At 45.0% G+C, this 25493-nt stretch overlaps 1 protein-coding gene across 1 annotated transcript in view; it reads right to left on the bottom strand.

The window, feature by feature from the left end:
- LOC311109056 (tight junction-associated protein 1-like) overlaps window positions 1-25493 on the bottom strand; it is a 120586-nt gene that overhangs the window by 40558 nt on the left and 54535 nt on the right. Inside the window, exons 3-5 of the mRNA XM_084151842.1 lie at window positions 19372-19430; window positions 16689-16889; window positions 11112-11140 (exon numbers count right to left, since the gene is read on the bottom strand). Of these exons, the coding sequence (XP_084007968.1) occupies window positions 11112-11140; window positions 16689-16847 (188 nt within the window). The 5' untranslated portion in view covers window positions 16848-16889; window positions 19372-19430. The remainder of the gene's footprint in view (window positions 1-11111; window positions 11141-16688; window positions 16890-19371; window positions 19431-25493) is intronic.

The following is a 25493-nucleotide window of genomic DNA, read 5'->3' as shown; positions in this document are numbered from 1 at the left end:
GGGTAGAAGCTGTTAAGAAGCCTTTTGGACCTACACTTCGCGCTCTGGTACCGCTTGCCGTGCGGTAGCAGAGAGAACAGTCTATGACTAGGGTGGCTGGAGTCTTTGACAATTTTTAGGGCCTTTCTCTGACACTGCCTGGTATAGAGGTCCTGGATGGCAGGAAGCTTGACCCTAGTGATGTAATGGGCCGTACGCACTACCCTCTGTAGTGCCTTGCGGTCGGAGTCCGAGCAGTTGCCATACCAGGCGGTGATGCAACCAGTAAGGATGCTCTCGAAGGTGCACTGTAGAACTTTTTGAGGATCTGAGGACCCATGCCAAATCTATTCAGTCTCCTGAGGGGAAATAGGCTTTGTCGTGCCCTCTTCACGACTGTCTTGGTGTGTTTGGCCCATGATAGTTTGTTGGTGATGTGGACACCAAGGAACTTGAAGCTCTCAACCTGTTCCACTACAGCCCCGTCGATGAGAAGGGGGCATGCTCAGTCTTCTTTTTTTTCCCTGTAGTCCACAATCATCTCCTTTGTCTTGATCACACTGAGGGAGAGGTTGTTATCCTGGCACCACACGGCCAGGTCTCTGACCTCCTCCCTATAGGCTGTCTCATCGTTGTCGGTGATCAGGCCTACCACTGTTGTGTTGTCGGCGAACTTAATGATGGTGTTGGAGTCGTGCCTGGCCATGCAGTCATGGGGGAACAGGGAGTACAGGAGGGGACTGAGCACGCACCCCTGAGGGGCCCCCGTGTTGAGGATCAGCGTGGCAGATGTGTTGTTACTTACCCTTACCACCTGGGGGCGGCCCGTCAGGAAGTCCAGGATCCAGTTGCAGAGGGAGGTGTTTAGTCCCACGGTCCTTAGCTTAGTGATGAGCTTTGAGGGCACTATGGTGTTGAACGCTGAGCTATAGTCAATGAATAGCATTCTCACGTAGGTATTCCTCTTGTCCAGGTGGGAAAGGGTAGTGTGGCGTGCAATAGAGATTGCATCATATGTGGATCTGTTGGGGCGGTATGCAAATTGGAGTGGGTCTAGGGTTTCTGGGATAATGGTGTTGATGTGAGCCATGACCAGCCTTTCAAAGCACTTCATGGCTACAGACGTGAGTGCTACGGGTCGGTAGTCATTTAGGCAGATTATTTTAGTGTTCTTGGGAACAGGGACTATGGTGGTCTGCTTGAAACATGTTGGTATTACAGACTCAGTCAGGGACATGTTGAAAATGTCAGTGAAGACACTTTCCAGTTGGTCAGCGCATGCTCGGAGTACACATCCTGGTAATCTGTCTGGCCCTGCGGCCTTGTGAATGTTGACCTGCTTAAAAGTCTTACTCACATCGGCTACGGAGAGCGTGATCACAGTCATCCGGAACAGCCGATGCTCTCATGCATGCTTCAGTGTTGCCTGCCTCGAAGCGAGCATAGAAGTGATTTAGCTCCTTGAAAGCGGCAGCTCTACCCTTTAGCTCAGAGCGGATGTTCCCTCTATTCCATGGCTTCTGGTTGGGGTGTGTACGTACGGTCACTGTGGGAACAACGTCATTGACACACTTATTGATGAAGCCAGTGACTGTTGTGGTGTACTCCTCAATGCCATCGGAAGAATCCCGGAACATATTCCAGTCTGTGCTAGCAAAACAGTCCTGTAGCTTAGCATCTGCGTCATCTGACCACTTCCTTATTAACCGAGTCACTGGTGCTTCCTGCTTTAGTTTTTGCGTATACGCAGGAATCAGGAGGATAGAATTATGGTCAGATTTGCCAAATGGAGGGCGAGGGAGAGCTTTGTACGCGTCTCTGTGTGTGGAGTAAAGGTGGTCTAGAGTATTTTTTCCTCTGGTTGCACATTTAACATGCTGGTAGAAATTAGGCAGAACGGATTTAAGTTTCCCTGCATTAAAGTTCCCGACCACTAGGAGCGCTGCCTCTGGATGAGCGTTTTCCTGTTTACTTATGGCCTTATACAGCTCATTGAGTGCAATCTTAGTGCCAGCATCGGTTTGTGGTGGTAAATAGACAGCTACGAAAAATTTTGAGGAAAACTCTCTTCGTAAATAATGTGGTCTACAGCTTATCATGATCCTCTTCCTCAGGCGAGCAAAACCTCAAGACTTCCTTAGTATTAGATTTCGTGCACCAGCTTTTGTTTACAAATACACACAGACCGCCACCCCTTGTCTTACCGGAGTCAGACGTTCTATTCTGCTGATGTAGTGTATATCCCTGCCAGATGTATGTTATCCATGTCGTCGTTCAGCCACGACTCGGTGAAACATAAGATAATACAGTTTTTAATGTCCCGTTGGTAGGATATCCTTGATCTTAGGTCGTCCATTTTGTTTTATCCAATGATTGTACCTTGGCTAAAAGGACTGATGGAAGAGGCAGATTACTTGCTCGCCGTCAGATCCTTACAAGGCACCCCAACCTACGTCCACGATATCTCCGTCTCTTTCTCATGCGAATGACAGGGATTTGGGCCTTGTCGAATATCCTTCGCGTCCGACTCATTGACGAAAACATCTTTGTCCAATACGAGGTGAGTAATCGCTGTCCTGATATCCAGAAGCTATTTTTGGTCATAAGAGATGGTGACAGAAACATTATGTACAGAATAAATTACAAATAACGCGAAAAAACACACATAATAGCACAATTGGTTAGGGGGCCGTAAAACAGCAGCCATCTCCTCCGGCGCCAGCTTCTATATCTTTGTCTGAATTTGTGGGTTTTACGCACCAGCCAAGCTTCTGGGAGAGCGCGATGGTTCTCTTTTGATTAGTACCCTGTAACCCTGTACAAGTTTACTTGAGGTAAGTATGCATGCATACAACAAATACAGTGCATTCGCAAAGTATTCAGACTCCTTCCCTTCTTCCACATTTTGTTACGTTACAGCCTTATTCTAAAATGGATTTCCTAATTTTTTTCCCTCATCAATCTACCCACAATACCCCATAATGACAAAGTGAAAACAGGTTTATAGATTTTTTTTGCAAATAAAAAAAATAAAAAACAGAAATACCTAATTTACATAAGTATTCAGACCCTTTGCTATTAGACTCGAAATTGAGCTCAGGTGCATCCTGTTTCCATTGATCATCCTTGAGATGTTTCTACAACTTGATTGGAGACCACCTGTGGTAAATTCAATTGATTGGACATGATTTGGAAAGGCACACACGTGTCTATATAATGTCCCACAGTTGACAGTGCATGTCAGAGCAAAAACCAAGCCATGAGGTCAAAGGAATTGTCCATCGAGCTCAGAGACAGGACTGTGTCGAGGCACAGATCTGGGGAAGGGTATCAAAAAATATCTGCAGCATTGAAGGTTCCCAAGAACACAGTGGCCTCCATCATTCTTAAATGTAAGAAGTTTGGAACCACCAAGACTCTTCCTAGAGCTGGCCGCCCGGCCAAACTGAGCAATCGGGGGAGAAGGCCCTTGATCAGGGAGGTGACCAAGAACCCAATGGTCACTCTGACAGAGCTCCAGAGTTCGTCTGTGGAGATGGGAGAACCGCCCGCTTGGAGTTTGCCAAAAGGCACCAAAAGGACTCTCAGACCATGAGAATCAAGATTCTCTGGTCTGATGAAACCAAGATTGAACTCTTTGGCCTGAATGCCAAGTGGTAAGAGCGCTAGGCCAGTAACCGAAAGGTTGCTAGTTCAAATCCCAGAGTCAACTAGGTGAAAAATCTGTTGATCTGCCCTTGAGCAAGGCACTTAACCCTAATTGCTCCAGAGTCGGCGTCAATGATGGCAACATTTTTATTGCACACCACACACTTGTACAGGTTACAAACTTGTAACAGGATAAATATAAGCACCTCCTATTTGACCTTTGACCTTTATAAGAAGCAGAGCTTATGCCTTGGGTAAAGAATAGCAAAGGGAACGTAATCCACTCTACTCAGCTGTAAATGGAAGCAGTGAGGAAAAATGTAGATTAACTATATGGTACAACACAAGGCTTGCACAGAACACAATTCCTGCTAACCAATGCACAGTGTGTATATAAAAGCAAGGATCTAAATTGGATGATTTAGCATTACGGTACAACAGCAAAGCAAAATGAGCATGTCACAGCATAAAAGGGTCTTGCAATTACAGACTACCGAGCACCTGAGTCCACAGTGGTTGGGCTACTTTTTAAGCGGTGTTACAAACAGCTCTAAAAGCCTTGCACATTGAGATGCTCCACAGGAGCCAACGAAGAGGTGGAGGAGAGTGGCAAAGGCACATTGGGGAAATAACTGCGATAAGAGAAAATAGTGATTCCCAAACTTTCAGAAAGTAATTTGAAAGACTGGGACAGTAAGACATTCAGGGTCAGGGGTTTTACATGCATTAGACTTTGTCCTTGTGATCTTAGAGAGGTAGGTGTGTGCATCATAGTGAGCTGAAGAAAAGTGAAATGCTATCAAAAATTGAACAAAAAATAACTCATTTTGCAACAGTGAAACACCCAACAGCAATGCTTAGGATGTCCAACAGAATGACAGCCCTCCCTAGGCCTCTGATGTCTAGTTCCCTGACTGCTTCATGGCAACAGCATGGTCAGTCATCTCATCACTGTCACTACTTATCCGTCTTTCATAGGGGCCATCCCATGGTAGTCACAACATGACACTGTGAGTGACAGTATACAACAGGTACACGTCTCGAGATAAAGGCTGGAAGGATGCATTTGTGTGTTATGTCTAGTCAACCGTACAGAAAGTCAGACACGGCATATAGGAAAAGAGGTAAACAAAAAGCCTCTAATTAAAATAACCATGGTTGAGCATGGTTGGTTCAGAGGGCAGAGGCCGTTTAAAACTCAGTGAGGCACAGCAAGGTTTCAGTGGAGAATGGGAAACAATTTCTGGCCGAGTTAGACTTTTATGACCTTTTCCCATCCGGAGGGGTATGGTGGAAAGAGGGAGAGAGAGGAGGAAGATCTGTCTGTCAATCGACGTATTGGTAATCCCATTTATCTGAGAAACACATGTTGGGAGATTTGCATATGCAGTAGACAAACAGCCAAGATTCTATAGAACAGCATGACAAAACTGCTCTACTACTGGGGAGACGGACCAAGCTCTGGCCTCTGTGGAGGCTTGGTGCCTTGAGGAATTCCAGGGCAAGAGTGGGCAACTGGGCGGTAGGCATTAACAGCGGCACTCAGCTCAGGTCCGGTTGTATTCAGTCAGTCAGACACAGGTCATCTCCCACAGAATTATTCAACATCCCACACGAGCACAGGGGCATCTAGGCCAATCAATTACATCGCCTGTGTGCCACAAAGCAGCTTACCAGCATTTACCACCACAGGGAAGAGAGGGGGGGACAGCCGCTACATCAGCGGAAATTCATTAAGCATTACGGCCTGATGCCCATATGTGTGGATAGTGGCCTGACAACATTTACCCTTTTGAGCGTCACAGCTTGTTCACTGACACCAAAGGGTACTTCACTGTAGCATTCCATAGAGACAGCGCTAGACTTCACTGCGAGAGGATCAGATTAAACTTCAAAACACAGGCCCTGTCACACACACACACTTGATAGATTTAGTAGTAATTAGCTGAGTATAGGGATTCCTGTGGGAGAGGAAGTGGAGCGGAGGAGGACAGGAGGACTGATGGAGAACTAGTGGTCTGTCTCTGCTTTGACTCATCATTGGCTGTGGCAGCAGCAGGTGTGTACTTTTCACAGCCTGGACTGCCGAGGCTCTCGGGGAGGTCCGGCAGGGAAATGGCACTGATCACACAGATTCACTCTGAGCCCAGTCTGGGGTGGGAGGAGGAGAGGGAGGAGGGCTGGGAGGGAGGTGTGGGTGACGGATGTTGGTGCTAACAGCAACCTGCTCCTCTTCCACTCTCGCTCACCCACCTGTGCAGCGCCCATCCGACCACACCGCAGGGCCTAGTCATCATTGCACCAGATGGGATCACCCATATCTCTATGAACCCTCCCTCCCCTCTGTCTCAGTGCTACTGATGCAGTGGCTGGGTGTCTGAGAGTGCTTTCAGACTTGGTCACTTTCAGCCAATTTTTGTGAACTCAGTGTGGTTCGCTTATTTTTTTGTGCAGTGTGAACACACCAAAGGAACTCAGACCCCTCAAACGAGCCCATCTCGAGAGGTGGTCTGAGTTCAGGTCCGGTTCCCTTTTTTTAGGGCAATGTGAACACAAAGCTCCCCAGGTTCACTTGTCATTATTCCCGCATACACACTAGATTACTGCAACACCATTTCCCCTGCCATAACCCCTCATATTGGTGCCACAAAAGCGAGAAGATGATATGCAGGGGCGTATTCATTACGCAAATTCTGTTGCGAAACGTTTCTTAAACGGAAGCAGATGGAACGAAACGGGGAGGAACCTACCTGAATTTGTCCAATAGAAACTCTAGAAACTCTTGTTTTAATTGACTGTATGTCTAATGATTACACCCCAGGTAGGCAGAAAAAAACGTGTGCCGTTTTTGGACATTGATTAGCGAGTTTTTAGTTGAGATTATTTGTTTGCAATATGTGATCTATAGGCTAAGAGAGCTTCATAAGCTGTTTATTCGATTGTGGGGTTTGAATAGTGTGAGAAGACAACAGCATATTTGGTGAGAATCACAACATAGGGCAGTGGTTCCCAACCTCGGGGGCGCAAGAGTTCACAGGGGGGGCGCGTGATCTCATTTGCTTTGAGGTCAAACATGCATAAAATGTTCCACTATAATTTAATTGTAAAATGAATACATTATAAAATGTTATTAAAAATCATATGCTTGCAATGCCAAGGCCAATCTAAAAAATAATAATAATGACAGAGAAACGTAAAAGCGGTAATTCCCCGGAAAAAATATGTGCACGTCAATGACCCGCGCTCAATCAGTTTCAGCTAGCTGCTCGTTTTTCCTTCAGTCTGAGCATCACTATTTTATGAATAAAACAACATGTCTAAGAAATGTAAAAGTGCTGATGACTCATCATCAGAAAAGAAAGTAAGGCTATATCTCGAGAGTTATCTTAACTTCGGTTTTTTGAAAGACAGGACAGGACTCGGCCAGAATGTGTCCTTTGTGGCGAGAAGCTAGCTAATGACATCATGAAGCCAAGCAAAATGCAACGACACCAGGAAGCCAAACACCAGGAGACTATTGGTGAAGGTCAGGATTATTTTTAGAGGAAGAAGCAGTTGGCACTATCAAAAAGATCCACAGACATCAGAAAAGCATTTGAAAGAGTAGGCAGTGATTTACACAGAGCCACGGAGGCGTCATTTGAGTGTTCGCTATTAATTGCCAAGGCTAAAAAGCCGCACAATATTGGAGAGCAGCTAATCAAACCCGCCTGCCTGAAAATTGTAGAGGCGCTGTGTTGCCCACAGGTGGTGGATAAAGTGAGAACCGTCCTACTCTGACAACACTGTCAGCGACAGAATTGATAAAATGGCTGGAGATTGTCAAAACCAGCTGCACGAGAAGCTTAGGAATGTTCCCTTTGCCATTCAGTTGGATGAAACAACAACAGTGTCAGACGAATCCGTGCTCATTGGTTATGCGCAATATATTGACGGTGATGACTTGAAACAAGACATTGTAATGTCTACCAATCTAGCCACAACAACAACAGGCCAAGATATTTTTATAGCTATGGACTCATATCTCTGGTCCAACAATCTGCCCTACGAAAATGTTGTTGCATGCTGCACTGATGGCGCTGCAGCGTTGTTGGGCAAAAACAAGGGATTTAACAGCCGATTGAAGGAAAAAGCCCCGGGGTGCGCAATTTTCCACTGCATGCTACATCGCCAAGCATTGGCCAGTAAAAAACTTTCGGAAGACCTTAGTAACACCCTGGCAACTGTTGTTAAAGTTGTAAACTTCATTAAGGCTCGCCCTACTAACAAGAGACTGTTTGCCCAGCTGTGTGAGGATGAACTGCATTAAACACTGCTGTTACACACAGAGGTACACAAGTGCTTGTGCGTTTTATGGAACTGCAGGAAAGAATAAAGGAATTCTTGCAAGATCACAATCAACCACTGTGCGAACAGCTGACTGATGCGTTTTGGATCAAAACGGCATACCTAGCGGATACATTCACTCTCTACAATGAGATAAACAAGCGGATGCAGGGTGCTGAATCAAACGTCATGCAGTGCAAAGACGCTCTCAACGCTATTGTGCGGAAACTGGAGTACAGAGTCGGAAAAATGTCAAAAGGGGAGCTAAAACAATTTCCACTGCTGATGAAACAGTCTGGTGGTACTGTACCTGCGTCTTTACGCACTGAGTTCACCCGGCACATGAACATGCTTCGGGTGGAAATTAAATCCCGTTTTGCCGATGTTGACGAATACTTATCAAAGGAATAGTGGGTGATGGACCCTTACATTTGCAGTCTCGAGGACGGGGAATACCTCGGCTGTGAAGATGAGCTTGCTGAGCTTCAAGCTGATTCTGTGTCAAATAAAGGATAGAAAATAATTTCTAGCTCTTAAAGCGGCCTACAATGCGTATACAATTTTCAATTACAGCATCATTTAAATCGGCGGTTATGCTTTTTCCACATTTTGTTACGTTACAGCCTTATTCTAAAATTGATAAAATAATTTTTTCCCTCATCAATCTACACACAATGCAAAAACAGGTTTTTAGATTTCTTTGCAAAAAATAAAACAATCTGAAATATTACATTTACATAAGTATTCAGACCCTTTACTCAGTACTTTGTTGAAGCACCTTTGGCAGCGATTACAGCCTTGAGTCTTCTTGGGTATGACGCTACAAGCTTGGCACACCTGTATTTAGGGAGTTTCTCCCATTCTTCTCTGTAGATCCTCTCAAGCTCTGTCAGGTCGGATGGGGAGCGTAGCTGCACAGCTATTTTCAGGTCTCTCCAGAGATGTTCCTGTTGGAAGGTGAACCTTCGCTCCAGTCTGAGGTCCTGAGCGCTCTGGAGCAGGTTTTCATTAAGGATCTCTCTGTACTTTGCTCTGTTCATATTTACCTCGATCCTGACTAGTCTCCCAGTCCTTGCCGCTGAAAAACATCCCCACAGCATGATGCTGCCACCACCATGCTTCACCGTAGGGATGGTGCCAGGTTTCCTCCAGACGTGACGCTTGGCATTCAGGCCAAAGAGCTCAATCTTGGTTTCATCAGACCAGAGAATCTTGTTTCTCATGGTCTGAGAGCCCTTTACGTGCCTTTTGGCAAACTCCAAGAGGGCTTTCATATACCTTTTACTGAGGAGTGGCTTCCGTCTGGCCACTCTACCATAAAGGCCTGATTGGTGGAGTGCTGCAGAGATGGTTGTACTTCTGGAAGGTTCTCCCATCTCCACAGACGAACTCTGGAGCTCTGTCAGAGTGACCATTGGGTTCTTGGTCACCTCCCTGACCAAGGCCCTTCTCCCCCGATTGCTCAGTTTGGCCGGGCGGCCAGCTCTAGGAAGAGTCTTGGTGGTTCTAGACTTCTTCCATTTAAGAATGATGGAGGCCACTGTGTTCTTCGGGACCTTCAATGCTGCAGACATTTTTTGGTACCCTTCCCAGATCTGTGCCTTGACACAATCCTGTCTCTAAGTTCTACGGACAATTCTTTCAACCTCATGAATTGGTTTTTGCTCTGACATGCACTGTCAACTGCGGGAGCTTATATAGATAGGTGTGTGCCTTTCCAAATCATGTCCAATCAATTGAATTTACCACAGGTGGTAAACCAAGTTGTAGAAACATCTCAAGGATGATCAATGGAAACAGAATGCACCTGAGCTCAATTTCGAGTCTCATAGCAAAGGGTCTGAATACTTATGTAAATACATTTTTTTACGTATTACGCAAACATTTCAAAAAACCTGTTTTCGCTTTGTCATTATGGGGTATTGTGTGCAGATTGATGAAGAAAAAAAGTAATTCAATCAATTTTATAATAAGGCTGTAATGTAACAAAAAGTCAGGGGGTCTGAATACTTTCCGAATGCATTGTAAGTAGGTATATTTAGCTGTCCGATAACACACTGATGGAATGGCTTGTCCTGCACTTTGTAAAAACCCAGAGTGCATTGAGTGAATGTTGGAAAAAGATCTTGGTTGCTCTCTAAACATAGCAATGTGAATGCAAAGAGGACTCGGACCACAAAATAGGTGAAGTGAACTGGCAAAAGGCAAGGGTGGTGTGAAAACAAAGGGAACTGAGTTATTTTGCTTCTTTTTTACCCCCTGTATTTTAGCCCCCTTTTTCTCCCCAATTTCGATCTTGTCTCATCGCTGCAACTCCCCAACGGGCTCGGGGGAGGCGAAGGGGGAGTCACGTGTCCTCCGAAACATGACCCGCCTAACCGCGCTCCTTAACAACCACCAGCTTAACCCGGAAGCCAGCCGCACCAATGTGTCTGAGGAAACACTGTTCAACTGGCGACTGGGGTCAGCCTGCAGGCACCCGGCCCGCCACAAGGAGTCACTAGGGCGTGATGAGCCAAGTAAAGCACCCCCGGCCAAACCCTCCCCTAACCCGGACGACCCTGGGCCAATTGTGTGCCGTCTTATGGGACTCCCGGCCACGGCGGTTGTGGCACAGCCCGGGAATGAAACCGGGTCTGTAGTAACGCCTCTAGGCACTGCGATGCAGTGCCTTAGACCGCTGCGCCACTCGGGAGGCCCAACCCAGAGTTCACTTTAAAGAGGACTGGGATCGGTTCTTTTAAAGAGGACCACATGTAAAAACACCCCGAGTGTGGCCTGCCCGGCTCCCTCTCCCCAGGAAGCGTCTAGACAGGAGCAGCTGGGGGGCTCCAGGGCAAGGCTGGCTGTGGCCATGGCTCGGTGCCAACCTGGCTGTCTACTATAAGCAGCCTATCTACCCACTGCCAATCAGGTCATGCCACCGGGGGCTACAGCTTCCCACAAAGTAAAGACTGAGCTATACAGTACACTGAAGAGGTGTCAACACTGGGCTCAAAGTGAGGCAGGCAAATAGACACAGAAACCCATACCAAGACATGCTGAGGTTCACATTTTGGTATTTTCAATCCTGTGGCTGAAGCATCTCACATCTCACAGAAAATACAACATATATTTGTCAAGATAAGCATAAGGAGATTATATTAAGAACCACTTACTTGATCCTGTCTGCATCTGATAAGGAGTCCTGCAACAACAGAAACATTCGATTAGTTTGGCCATTGTGGATATGTTTGCAACAAAACAGACATTTTGCTGGACTGGCAATCATTACTGGCTGTCATTTCCTGAGAATAAAGCATTGTCAAGAAAAAAACATGGGTATAAAATCTCAGATGCCCTGGCATACTCTGCCATATGGGGGGAAAATGAGTAATTGCTTTTAAAAAGGCTATCTACAACCTTGAGGTATTGAGCGAGACGGGCAGTGCGCAGACCTTGGAAACAGCTGAGATGCAGTCTGTGACAACAACCCACATAATTTCAAACACTCACTGGCTTTCAAGGTAGAACTTGAAGCAGAAATTGTACACAGGTTCTACGTTTATAATAACCAATTTTGCACTGCACAGAATTCAGATTCCTTGGTAGTTTTCAGTGTTGGCCATATTTCTGTTGAAGCCAAAGTTATAGAGATGAGCAGCCAGGGCAGAATTTAAAATGATGTCTCTCTTAGCTGCACAGGTCAATACGTACACGCCTCATGGAGCTATGAAATGACAGCCCCTGTCATTCTGCCAACTAAAAAAGCCATCATTTTACACAGAGGGTCCGTCTGCACATCTACAGCACTTAAGAGGCTAGTTATCAGCACTAGATGTAATAATACGGTAGTCTCATCTCTGTAGGATAATTGCACTTTAATAATCAAGAATAATCGTTACAGGCATAATGGCCATTCTCAACAATGGCGATACAGTGGGGAAAAAAAGTATTTAGTCAGCCACCAATTGTGCATGTTCTCCCACTTAAAAAGATGAGAGAGGCCTGTAATTTTCATCATAGGTGCACGTCAACTATGACAGACAAAATGAGGAGAAGAAAATCCAGAAAATCACATTGTAGGATTTTTTATTACATTTATTTGCAAATTATGGTGGAAAATAAGTATTTGGTCACCTACAAACGAGCAAGATTTCTGGCTCTCACAGACCTGTAACTTCTTCTTTAAGAGGCTCCTCTGTCCTCCACTCGTTACCTGTATTAATGGCACCTGTTTGAACTTGTTATCAGTATAAAAGACACCTGTCCACAACCTCAAACAGTCACACTCCAAACTCCACTATGGCCAAGACCAAAGAGCTGTCAAAGGACACCAGAAACAAAATTGTAGACCTGCACCAGGCTGGGAAGACTGAATCTGCAATAGGTAAGCAGCTTGGTTTGAAGAAATCAACTGTGGGAGCAATTATTAGGAAATGGAAGACATACAAGACCACTGATAATCTCCCTCGATCTGGGGCTTCACGCAAGATCTCACCCCGTGGAGTCAAAATGATCACAAGAACGGTGAGCAAAAATCCCAGAACAACACGGGGGGGCCTAGTGAATGACCTGCAGAGAGCTGGGACCAAAGTAACAAAGCCTACCATCAGTAACACACTATGCCGCCAGGGACTCAAATCCTGCAGTGCGAGACGTGTCCCCCTGCTTAAGCCAGTACATGTCCAGGCCCGTCTGAAGTTTGCTAGAGTGCATTTGGATGATCCAGAAGAGGATTGGGAGAATGTCATATGGTCAGATGAAACCAAAATAGAACTTTTTGGTAAAAACTCAACTCGTCGTGTTTGGAGGACAAAGAATGCTGAGTTGCATCCAAAGAACACCATACCTACTGTGAAGCATGGGGGTGGAAACATCATGCTTTGGGGCTGTTTTTCTGCAAAGGGACCAGGACGACTGATCCGTGTAAAGGAAAGAATGAATGGGGCCATGTATCGTGAGATTTTGAGTGAAAACCTCCTTCCATCAGCAAGGGCATTGAAGATGAAACGTGGCTGGGTTTTTCAGCATGACAATGATCCCAAACACACCGCCCGGGCAACGAAGGAGTGGCTTCGTAAGAAGCATTTCAAGGTCCTGGAGTGGCCTAGCCAGTCTCCAGATCTCAACCCCATAGAAAATCTTTGGAGGGAGTTGAAAGTCCGTGTTGCCCAGCGACAGCCCCAAAACATCACTGCTCTAGAGGATATCTGCATGGAGGAATGGGCCAAAATACCAGCAACAGTGTGTGAAAACCTTGTGAAGACTTACAGAAAACGTTTGACCTGTGTCATTGCCAACAAAGGGTATATAACAAAGTATTGAGAAACTTTTGTTATTGACCAAATACTTATTTTCCACCATAATTTGCAAATAAATTCATTAAAAATTTTCTGGGAAAAAAATCTCATTTTGTCTGTCATAGTTGACGTGTACCTATGATGAAAATTACAGGCCTCTCTCATCTTTTTAAGTGGGAGAACTTGCACAATTGGTGGCTGACTAAATACTTTTTTTCCCCACAGTTGCGGCCAAATATATTGGCACCCTTGCACTTTTCTTAAATAATTCCCTTTTTCTTCTAAAATCGGTTCAAAAAACATTTGGTCCCCACACCTTGTTATCTGATTTTCAACATTGCAGAACCAATAATATTTTTGTAAACTTAAGTTTACAATTTTAATTTAGAAAATAAAGACAAAAAGGCATGGACAAAATTATTGGCACCCCGGAGATAGTACTTGGTTGCACAGCCTTTGGCCAAGATAACTGCAGACAAACTCTTATTTTAGCCATCTTTGAGCTTGCTGCACCTTTCTACTGGCAATTCTGCCCATTTTCAGCAGCAAATATCAGAGAATACTTCAATGTTTGAGGGGGTACCCTCCACCAACTGCTGTTTTCAGCTCTTGCCATAGGTTATGAATGTGATTCAGATCTGGACTCTTTGCTGGCCACTCCAAAACAGTCCAGCATCTCTTTTTGAACCATTCCTGGGTGCTTTTTGATGCGTGTTTGGGGTCGTTGGCTTGATGCAAGACCCACAACCTTCAATGGAGACCCAGTTTATGGACACTGGGTTGAACACAGGACCCCAAAACACATGATAATCGGCTGATTTCATGATGTCTTGCACACGTTAAAGGCACCCAGTACCAGAGGCAGCAAAGCAATGCCACAGCATTATCGAACCTCCCCCATGTTTGATTGTAGGGAGGGTGTTTTTCTGAATTGAAGGCTTAATTTAGTCGTCAGTAAACACAGCGCTGATCTCCATTGCCATAGAGCTCTAATTTAGTTTAATTGGTCCACAGAACATTTCCCCCAGGATTTAGGATTGTTTAGGTGGGTTTCAGGCAACAATCAGGCTTTCTTGTGTCTCCTTCAGCAGTGGGGTCTTCCTATATTTACCAACAACCAAATGAAGCATTCAAAGAAATTAACACCCTCCCTACAATCAAACATGGGTGAGGTTCAATAATGCTGTGGGGTTGCTTTTGCTGCCTCTGGTACTGGGGGCCTTGAATGTGTGCAAGACATCATGAAATCAGCGATTATCAAGGTTTTTGGAGTGTAATGTTCAACCCATTGTCCAAAAACTGTATCTGTTGAAGGTTGTGGGTCTTCCAGCAGGACAACTCCAAACAAACATAAAAAATACACTGGAATAGTTCAAGAAGAAACACTGGACTGTTCTGGAGTGGACAGAGAATAGTCCATATCCTATGGCGAGAGATGAAAACAGCAGTTTGTGGAGGGTACCCCTCAAACATTAAAGTATTAGAGCAGCTTGCTGCTAGTGGCTCCAAGAAGCATTTGTTGGCAGTTCTTGGCCAAAGGCTGTGCAACCAAGTACTAGCTCCGGGGTGCCAATAATTTGTCTATGCCATTTGTCTTAAGTTTACAATTTTAATTTGGAACAAAGTTTACAAAAATAAAATTGGTTCTGCAATGTTGACAATCCAATAACAAGATGAGAACAAACTTATTTTTCAATTTGAAGTGCAAGGGTGCCAATATATGTGGCTGCAACTGTAGCTACAGCAGAATACAGTGCATTAAAATAAAGATATCTAAAAGTAAAAGGATAGACTCACATGACACAGCTGCACAACACTGAACTTTTCAGTTGGATTGAACTAGAACGATGGCTAGTGAATGCCACTTGATTGATTGTACGTTCCTGCTCATTCAAGCCATCTAGGGAGATTACTTACCTTCAGTTAATGGCGAATGTCATTTCTATTCATAATATAACGAGAGTTGCAGCTAAGCAACTCGCAGGTTGAATCAGCTCTCGACACCAATACACAAAGATTTGTTGAGAAGGCTTCCAATAATTTTTCTGGAAGGCGTACAACAATGGAGGGGGGAAAGAAGGAGAACTTCTCCTCACATACCTTGATCTGTGATAAAATAGAAAAAGAGCTGTGTTGTGATACTGTTGTCACTTGTTCCCTCTCAGAGTGAGGAGGCTGGGGCACGTATTTAGCTGTGGGTCTATCCATAGTGCCCTTGTGCTGTGTCCTGGTGTCCAGCTGAGAAGGCTGGTGCTGTTGTTGCTGGTGATGGTCCCCTTGCCAACTCTTGTCCTCCCAATCAGTCTCACTGCTGCGTCGGGAGCTGGAGTCCCCTCCACCCCCCACATGACTGTAGATTGGCCCCTCCAATTTGGGCCTTGCTCCCTCTCGATGGGGGTTTGCCCTGAGGGGGTCTGCCCTACGCTTCTCTGCATCCTGGTCCGGGCTGTCCTTCCTCAGGGGGATGCGCCAGGTCTTGGGCCGGCCCTCTTTGTCCTTCCTGGAAGGCCTGTCCCTGTTCAGCGCCGAGGACCACTCGTCCCACGGCCGGCTCTTCTCAGACTTCCTCTCGGCTCCTCGCTTCTTCGCTTCAGGAGTCTGGGGGGCATTCTGTGCTTGGTGCTGGTTTCCCTTAGCTGGTCTTGGGGCCTCTTGCTTTTTTCCACCCAGCATCTGCATTCTGGCAGGGCAGATGACCCTGGTGGTGACATCATCCAGGAAGTTGGAGAACTTCAGCTTATTTTCCAGAAACTGGATCTTTGTCTCGGAGGGCGCTGAGCTGGGTGAGGTGGAAGATGGGGAAACCTGTCTGGTTGAGGAGGTCTTGCCCAGATCCTTCCTCTCAGTCTCCCTGTCCAGAGACTTGCTCTGGGGTTTCCGGCCACGGCCACGGCTCTGGCCCAGCATCTCAACAGACTTGGACTTCCTGAGGTCTGAGAAGTGGACGCCCAGCTGGTTGGGCTGCTTTAGGATCCCCTTAGGAGGGAGGGCCGGTCTCTGGAAGGATGTCTGCTGGCGGTGTTGACCTTCTCTGGGCACCAGGATCTCTGCCTTGTCCTTGAAGACCAGCGAGCGCTCTATGCTACGACTGGACTGGGCTGTGGAGGCGGAGTGGCCACATCGCTGGGAGTCCGCTGAGCTGAGGTCCTCGTCTCCAGAGAGGGCGAGCAGGCCCTCACTGCGGCTCAAGAAGCGGCTCATCCCCTGTACGTCCCTGGCTGCCTGGTTGGCCGTGACGCCCACGGTGATGCCTCCATGGCTGAAGATGCGGGGTGGTGGCAGGACGGTAAGCTCCAGGCTGGACAGGCTTGAGACGTCCAGCTCGCTGTCCGAGAGCAGAGACCAGGAGGGGGAGAATATATTGCGGCCCTCAGGACTAACTGGGCATTTCGGGTAGGGGTCTGTGAACCTTGATAGCTGAAAACCTGGGGTAAGGTTTGGAATGCGAATTACCTGGCAGGGGTCGGGCGGGTTGGGGCCCGTGGTGTGGGCAGGCGCAGGCGGTGTGCTCCCACTAAGGTCCTCTCGAAACAAGGCCAGGCTGTTGCGTGTCTCGCGGTGCTGAGGCGGAGCCTTGCGGTACGGCTTCCTGGCCGGGACAGCGCTCGTCATCCTTGGCGCTCAGCGTCCGTCTGTCTGTCCGTTCTGTTATTCCTGCCAGGAGACAAGCATTAGATGCGGTGGAAGTAGCACCAGCCCTGAGTCCTGCTCTGTGCAAAAAGCCAGCTGTAAAGGTCTATGTGCAGTTCCCCAGTCTCTCTCCCTCCCTCACACAAGCATTCGCTCTCTTCCTGGCTCTCTACTCTCCCTCTCTCGCTCTCTCCTAAAGTGGCTGCAACGAAAAAGTGGTTTGAATCAATAGGGCTTTGAGAGCAGCAGCATTGGACAGTAAAAAAAAGTGGCTGCCTGGTGCAGACTGTCAGTGGTGGAGAGTGGAGGGAGGGGTTTGGGATGCCACTTCAAATGAACATCATACACATGTCAATTTATGTGTTGTGATGTGGAGAGCTTCTAAAATATCTGCTCTCAGAATTCTGCCTGCAGAGTATGTGTGTGCATGTGTGTATGTGCAATAGAATGAGAGAGAGGAAAATCTGAGCATGCCCTCAAGCCTACGATTGATTACAAGCAGAAGTGTGTTTCCAATAGAGGAACTCTTAAACTCCAGTCCACTGGCTGGCAGCATTGATTTTAGAATGTAAAAACAAGCCACATTTGTTAGGAAACGAAGCCACACCCCCTACACACTGATGTACCGGAAGGCACTTTTAGGAACACAGGCACACCGACACTAGTGGTCATAAATGACTAAAAAGCTTAAGCTGAACAGGAGAAGGACCCGTCACTATATCCATTCTGATTGATGACTTGGCTTCCGCTGAGTCACTCTGTAGCCCTGTGGATCCAATTGCCACAGTCAGTGGAGAAACACCATAGAGCTTAGACCATAGACCTATCCTTCCTGCCAGCACAGACTAGGATACTGTAGTCCTCTCTATATCCATTATACATGTTGCTTATGCCAGTCTGATGCACTCATTGCACTGTAAGCCATAGAAATCCTCTTTTAAGAGGTTCAGATAGAAAAGGGTAGATTGAAGGTCAGCATTTGTATCCCTGATGAGAGCATTCTGAGATCAATTTTAATGATTAGGAAAACGTTATTGTGGAATATATTAAGGTCTCAATGCCCTCCTCAGTATAACAGTGTGTTTTTACCAGACACGGCGTCAGCAAGAGAAGTGCTGCCCCCATTAATTTTCACGAGGGCACGCAGAGAAATGTGCGGGGGATTGTGGGAGGTGAGCGGCGAGAACCTTGTTAGCAGAGCGGTAGAAAAAGTTGAGCTCTACTTTATGCAAATTTCACACAACCACCATTGCCAGGTGAGGAGCAGATGTTTCCTTGATTATCTTCCATTCATGAAACATAGTTCCGCCTGTCATTTTTTCCAGGCAATCAAAACCCCAAAAGATGGAGGAAAGCTAATCATCACTGTGTCTTGTTTTCCAATTCTATATAAATGTCGCTTTGCTAGAATACAGAGACAAAATCAGAAGGTCTACGGCATGGAGGAAGATTGCAGAGAGATTAAACATTATAGAGTCTTAAAGGAGGCCTGGGTAAGGCCAAAATGTCATATGCCAACTTTGATAAATTATTTCTCAATTATGCTTTTAGATACAAAATGTAAAATGTCAACAATCCTTCCTCCAAATGACCAAGCATAAGCATTGCACCTGTACTACCATTACTGTACCTCAATTCAACCTCGCAAAGTTTGCATTTCCTCATTTAACTTCTCAAAGAATTGCCATACAGGACTTCACTGCTGTCGCTTGCCTTTCTCTACCATTTTTCCAACTGTTAACAACAATGACGTAGTGGTGGAGAGTCGACTCCAAAATAATTTACTCCAACTTCTTGCACGTCGACTCCCATTTCTGAGTGTCAAGATTCTGTGTCAAGACTCCTAAGATTTAGTATTTTTGGAACAGAGGAGACTGATTAGTTGCCGTACTTCAGAGAACACTCGCATCTTTAATAGCAAGCTAGCTAGGGACGGAGAGAGAGGGGAGGGGCAGAGTATAGGCAGGTCGGCCACCAGACGGACAGCGTCAGAACCATGTACTAGGCCTATCTACCGGCAATAAAACGCTGTATCTCACAGTTTCTTGGCTTCAGTAAAGCAGGGCCTATCATCAATGAATAGGCTAGGATATTCTACACGCACAGAATGAAGACTGAACACACACTCATCATTAGGGAAGAGAAAGAGCAGGCGAGCTATCGCAAGGGAGAGAGAGGAGGGGGCAGGCAGAAAGAACCGTGCGCATATGTCTTTGTTATCTGTATCTCGCAATGTCTTGACTTTCATTCCTCGCAAATTTGCTAAAGTAACCTAAAGTTTGCCTCTTACTCTCCGATTTTATTTAAATTACACAACTTTCCCTAGGCCTTTATAGCCTATCATCTAGTTAGGCTATAACAGGTACATAATATGGTTGTGATAACTGTACTGTGATTTTTATTTTGTTAAACCCACACACCTAAATATAGCCATATACTGTACTGAAATAACCCTAGATATAATTATTAAAAATATTAGCTATTTCTATGAAATTAAGCACCATACCCAAATTCTGAGGTATTCCAGCGATGTCCTCATTCACAGGTTCTTAAATCACAGGCATTCTGAAACACACAGAGGAGCAGGCTGAATTTAGATCACAGGCATTCTGAAACACACAGAGGAGCAGGCTGAATTTAGATCAAAGGGTTCCAGTAAAGTAGTTAATAGCTAGTGACTTCATTTCACACGCGATAGAAAGGATTCAGTGCATGTGCTGCTATGCTGGGTTCCCTACTCCAGAATCACCTGAGACAACCCTACAAACATTCTGTGTGTGTGTCTGTCTGATTAGCTACTGCTTTATCACACCTAATGATGTTCACTGGGATTTGAGTGACATGGCTCACAATGCTAACAGGTTTCAAAAATGGGTCATTGAAAATCCAGGAACGTTTCACACACTCAAAACTGTTCTGAGGCCCTCTAACTAAAATGTTAAACCAAATATTGAGGAGTGTGACACATATGAGTGGAAATTCACACAAAGGTTGATAGCACAGTAAGGACACTTCCTACAACATTCAGTGCTCCACTTTTCTGATCTTCAATTATCGTTGATTTGGTGGCAATTATATAATGAACATTCAACAATTTCAATGATTTTACTGAGTTACAGTTCATATAAGGAACTCAGTCAATTGAAATGAATACATCAGGCCCTAATCTATGGATTTCATATGACTGGGCAGGGGCGCAGTCATGGGTGGGCCTGGGAGGGCATAGGCCCACCCACTGGGGAGCCAGGCCCAGCCAATCAGAATGAGTTTTTCCCCAACAAAGGGGCTTAATTATAGACAGAAATACTCCTCAGTTTCATCAGCTGTCTGGGTGGCTGGTCTCAGACGATCCCGCAGGTGAAGAAGCCGGATGTGGAGGTCCTGGGATGGCGTGGTTACACGTGGTCTGCGGTTGTGACTGCCAAATTCTCTAAAATGACGTTGGAGGCAGTTTATGGTAGAGCAATGAACATTCAATTCTCTGGCAACAGCTCTGGTGGACATTCCTGCAGTCAGCATGCCAATTGCACGCTCCCTTAAAACTTGAGACATCTGTGGCATTGTGTTGTGTGACAAAACTGCACATTTTAGAGTGGCCTTTTATTGTCCCCAGCACAAGGTGCACCTGTGTAATGATCATGCTGTTTAATCAGCTTCTTGATATGCCACACCTGTCAGGTGGATGGATTATCTTAGCAAAGGAGAAATACTCACTAACAGGGATGTAACCACATTTCTGCACAAAATTTGAGAGAAATAAGCTTTTTGTGCATATGGAAAAGGTATTGGATCTTTTATTTCAGCTCATGAAACATGGGACAAACACTTTACATGTTGCATTTATATTTTTGTTCAGTATAAATAAGGCTACTATAAAGGTTATCAGTAGTAGAAAAAAAGCTGGGTAGGCTTGTGTTTAAATAGAGTAGAATACTCTAGTTTAACACAGCGAGTGTTTGATATTACTGTAAGATCTCTTGAAGGATATGTATATTTTCTAAATAAATCAAGTTTAAAACAAATTTTAAATGGTTTACTGGCAACTACAGCATTCCAGTAAAATGTTTTCCACTACCTCCTCTGTTCTCTCAGAGTCTGTATCTGCCTTGAGCTGATCCAATACAATATTTATTCAGTGTAAAAGTGCTCTTTCTTTTGTGTCGTTCAGGGCCTTCTGCTGTGGATAAGCAAGCCTTGCAGGGGGATGTGGCAGAGAATAACACATGTGAAGGCCTGTGCTATGGCCGCCAGCCATGCGTGACAATCAGCTGGTGGTGCTGTGGAATTCAGCCTCACACATGCATTCAGACACACACACACACACACACACACGTCTGCAAAGTGCAAACATGTACGTGGACACACACACACACTTCAGTTCAAACAGTCTCACACTCTCCAATGGCACTACCTCACACCATCATCCGTATCTACCCCACAGGCTAGGAGACACAGCAAGGCCATCACTCATCATAAAGTATTCCATGTTTTAATGCATCTTCACAGTGCCATGGCTAATTGACAGGGGTTAATATTTATCTGAGGACCAGAGACAGTAAATAGGGCTGCTTCTAAAAAGGCGCTCACAGCTGTGTGTGATATTTTACCTAATTGAAAATCATGTCGATTACAGACTAGGAGAAAATAATGATGGAACATAGGCTGCTTTTATACAAGCAGCCCAATTCTGATCTTTTTTTCAATAATTGGTCTTTTGACCAATCAGATCAGCTCTGAAAAAGATCTCATGTGAATAGATCTGATGCGATTGGTCAAAAGACCAATTAGTGAAAAAAATATCAGAATTGTGCTGCCTGTCTAAACAAAGCCATAGTGTCTTCCTCTCCAAGGTCACCCACAGTGTTTTAGATAGGAGGACACTCCTTAAGGTCTCTATGGAACAAGCCAGTCAACATTAGGGAATCAGATTACATTTTTAAGTCTAAATTAGGCTTACATCCTAAGGGCACAGCTATGGGAAGAGCACTACCATAGAGCTTTATGATGTTATTAGCCATATAAATATAATTACTATTTTAAGAGCCATCCTACGGCCACCCCTGAACAGTGGGTTGGTTTAGGAGCACCCTAATGGTGATGTATTTCTTATGACTCTGCCCTGGCAGCACTCTGTTTATAACTGTTGGGATGTTGCTCCTCCTTATCTGTGCTCCCCCTGCTGTCATTCTGTGCTAATGTGGCTCTTTAGATGCCTCTTAACTCCATGTCCAGCATCCAGTTACCAGTGGTCACCCTGCTTTGTCCTACATCCTTCTATTTTCAGCCTTCTATTGACTGCTTTTAAGAGGACAATTGGCTGACCTTAACTGACATTACCTGAACAGCTGACTAGAGGAAGATGGATTCTCCCCTATATCTGGTTCCTTGACAGGTTTCTTCCTTTCTTCTGGGAAAGGCTGGCTCTTGGAGGTTTAGTCCTTGGCTTTGTTGAACTTTCTGTAACAAATGACTGTGAAAAGTGTGCTTGACTAACAAAGTTTGATTAATTGATTGTTCCGCCATTTTGCCACATCAACCCAATATAGACCAATTAGAGCAGCTGTTGGTGCCAAGGCTTTAATTGGGTGGTTTTAGGGGCGAGATGAAAGCACACAGCTTTTGTACACAGTAGTGCTGAGCGATTAACCAACATTTCGTTAATCTTTCGGTTTTTAAACAACTAATTGACCGATATTGGTTCAATTATTTGAATTCCATTTCGTTCTGTTTTTTCTGTCAGCTCAATGCACAGTTTCTCTAAAGATTAATTGGATCAAGCGCGAACAGTGAGATGTAGTAGGGATTAAGTGATTGATAGTTGGTATTCAGCAGTCATAAAAGTATGCCTTATTTACTTTGAAGAACTACTAAAATAGTGATTTTGTCAGACAGCATAGGCAGTAGCTCTATAGAGATTAGATGACTTGGAATGAAACAAACGTAATATACACAACAACTGAAATATTTTATTAAAGTAATGTGAATAAATGATGGTTAAGTGATAAGCAGTAATGGGCAGTCAACTACCATCATGGGACTTGTATTGTGTCATTCTGTGTTGTTACAGCATTCAACCCACATAATGCATTTAATGTAAAAAAATAAAAAATTCAAAACCAAAAACCATGATTATTTATTTATAATCGAACAGACCTCAAAAAGCACTAATCGCTCAGCACTAGTACTCAGGTAAAGTCACCTGAATTGGTCCAATGAAAAAGCAGCTACATATAAAGCAAGCCTAGTGAGGGTTGTTTGCAAAAAAACGAATGTTTCCACTGAGGTGAGGGAAGGGTAGTGCTCTATTATTAACAAGCACCTGGACTGGGAGATGGTGTGCTCTACAGTGAGGGAAAAAAGTATTTGATCCCCTGCTGATTTTGTACATTTGCCCACTGACGAAGAAATTATCAGTCTATAATTTTAATGGCAGGTTTATTTGAACAGTGAGAGACAGAATAACAAAAAAAATATCCAGAAAAACACATGTCAAAAATATTATAAATTGATTTGCATTTTAATGAGGGAAATAAGTATTTGACCCCCTCTCAATCAGAAAGATTTCTGGCTCCCAGGTGTCTTTCATACAGGTAACGAGCTGAGATTAGGAGCACACTCTTAAAGGGAGTGCTCCTAATCTCAGCTTGTTACCTGTATAAAAGACACCTGTCCACAGAAGAAATCAATCAATCAGATTCCAAACTCTCCACCATGGCCAAGACCAAAGAGCTCTCCAAGGATGTCAGGGACAAGATTGTAGACCTACACAAGGCTGGAATGGGCTACAAGACCATCGCCAAGCAGCTTGGTGAGAAGGTGACAACAGTTGGTGCGATTATTCGCAAATAGAAGAAACACAACATAACTGTCAATCTCCCTCGGCCTGGGGCTCCATGCAAGATCTCACCTCGTGGAGTTGCAATGATCATGAGAACGGTGAGGAATCAGCCCAGAAATATACGGGAGGATCTTGTCAATGATCTCAAGGCAGATGGGACCATAGTCACCAAGAAAACAATTGGTAACACACATTGCCGTGAAGGACTGAAATCCTGCAGCGCCCGCAAGGTCCCCCTGCTCAAGAAAGCACATATACAGGCCCGTCTGAAGTTTGCCAATGAACATCTGAATGATTCAGAGGAGAACTGGGTGAAAGTGTTGTGGTCAGATGAGACCAAAATCGAGCTCTTTGGCATCAACTCAACTCACCGTGTTTGGAGGAGGAAGAATGCTGCCTATGACCCCAAGAACACCATCCCCACCGTCAAACATGGAGGTGGAAACATTATGCTTTGGGGGTGTTTTTCTGTTAAGGGGACAGGACAACTTCACCGCATCAAAGGGACGATGGACGGGGCCATGTACCGTCAAATCTTGGGTGAGAACCTCCTTCCCTCAGTCAGGGCATTGAAAATGGGTCGTGGATGGGTTTTCCAGCATGACAATGACCCAAAACACACAGCCAAGGCAACAAAGGAGTGGCTCAAGAAGAAGCACATTAAGGTCCTGGAGTGGCCTAGCCAGTCTCCAGACCTTAATCCCATATAAAATCTGTGGAGGGAGCTGAAGGTTCGAGTTGCCAAACGTCAGCCTCGAAACCTTAATGACTTGGAGAAGATCTGCAAAGAGGAGTGGGACAAAATCCCTCCTGAGATGTGTGCAAACCTGGTGGCCAACTACAAGAAACGTCTGACCTCTGTGATTGCCAACAAGGATTTTGCCACCAAGTACTAAGTCATGTTTTGCAGAGGGGTCAAATACTTATTTCCCTCATTAAAATGCAAATCAATTTATAACATTTTTGACATGCATTTTTCTGGATGTTTTTGTTGTTATTCTGTCTCTCACTGTTCATATAAACCTACCATTAAAATTATAGACTGATCATGTCTTTGCCAGTGGGCAAACGTACAAAATCAGCAGGGGATCAAATACTTTTTCCCCCTCACTGTAGCTTGAATAATTTACCGGAGGAAGAGATGCCTACGGTTCATATAACCAAGCACATGGAAAAAAAGTCATTCTTTTCCAGCGACATCGCGTATGGGAGAGAGAATAACAACCCAAGTCATTACGTTCCACTCAGGGCTCTTGACTTGTTGGAACCTGGGTGGCTTTCTTTCTCCACCATTATAGAGGCATAATGAGGCTGGAGCTACTGTACTGACGCAACAACGAAAGACCAAACATTTACAAAAGAAAAGTGCCTCTTCTGTCTCATTTACATTAAGTAAACAGAAAACCATTACATTACATGACATAATCCTCTTGTATGAATAAATAAATAAACCTATTTAAACAGGCTCTATTTCAAGCCTACGAGTGAAAAGCATTCTTCCCCGAGGAAACCATAGCAGAATATCCAAACAGCAGGAGGTTCACAGTGTGCCACGCTAAACTTCACTTAAAAGCGATTCACAAAACAATAACACCACAATGTGCAGAAGGGAAATGAATGTGTATAATAGGAGTGATTTTGTGCACCTTCCATACACAAGAGAGAGAAACCAAGGACAGAGAGTAATGGATGGAAAGCATACTTTGTGTGTGTGTGGTGTGTCTGTGAGGGGGTAGAGAGAGAAAGCAAGGAGGGGGTGGGGGGTGGGGGGGGGTGAGAGAGAGAGAGAG

This window comes from Coregonus lavaretus (genome assembly GCF_964263955.1).
Source record: "Coregonus lavaretus genome assembly, chromosome: 1".
NCBI lineage: Eukaryota > Metazoa > Chordata > Actinopteri > Salmoniformes > Salmonidae > Coregonus > Coregonus lavaretus.
Note: the sequence above shows the minus strand (reverse complement) of the source record. Positions and strands in the feature narration are given on the sequence as shown.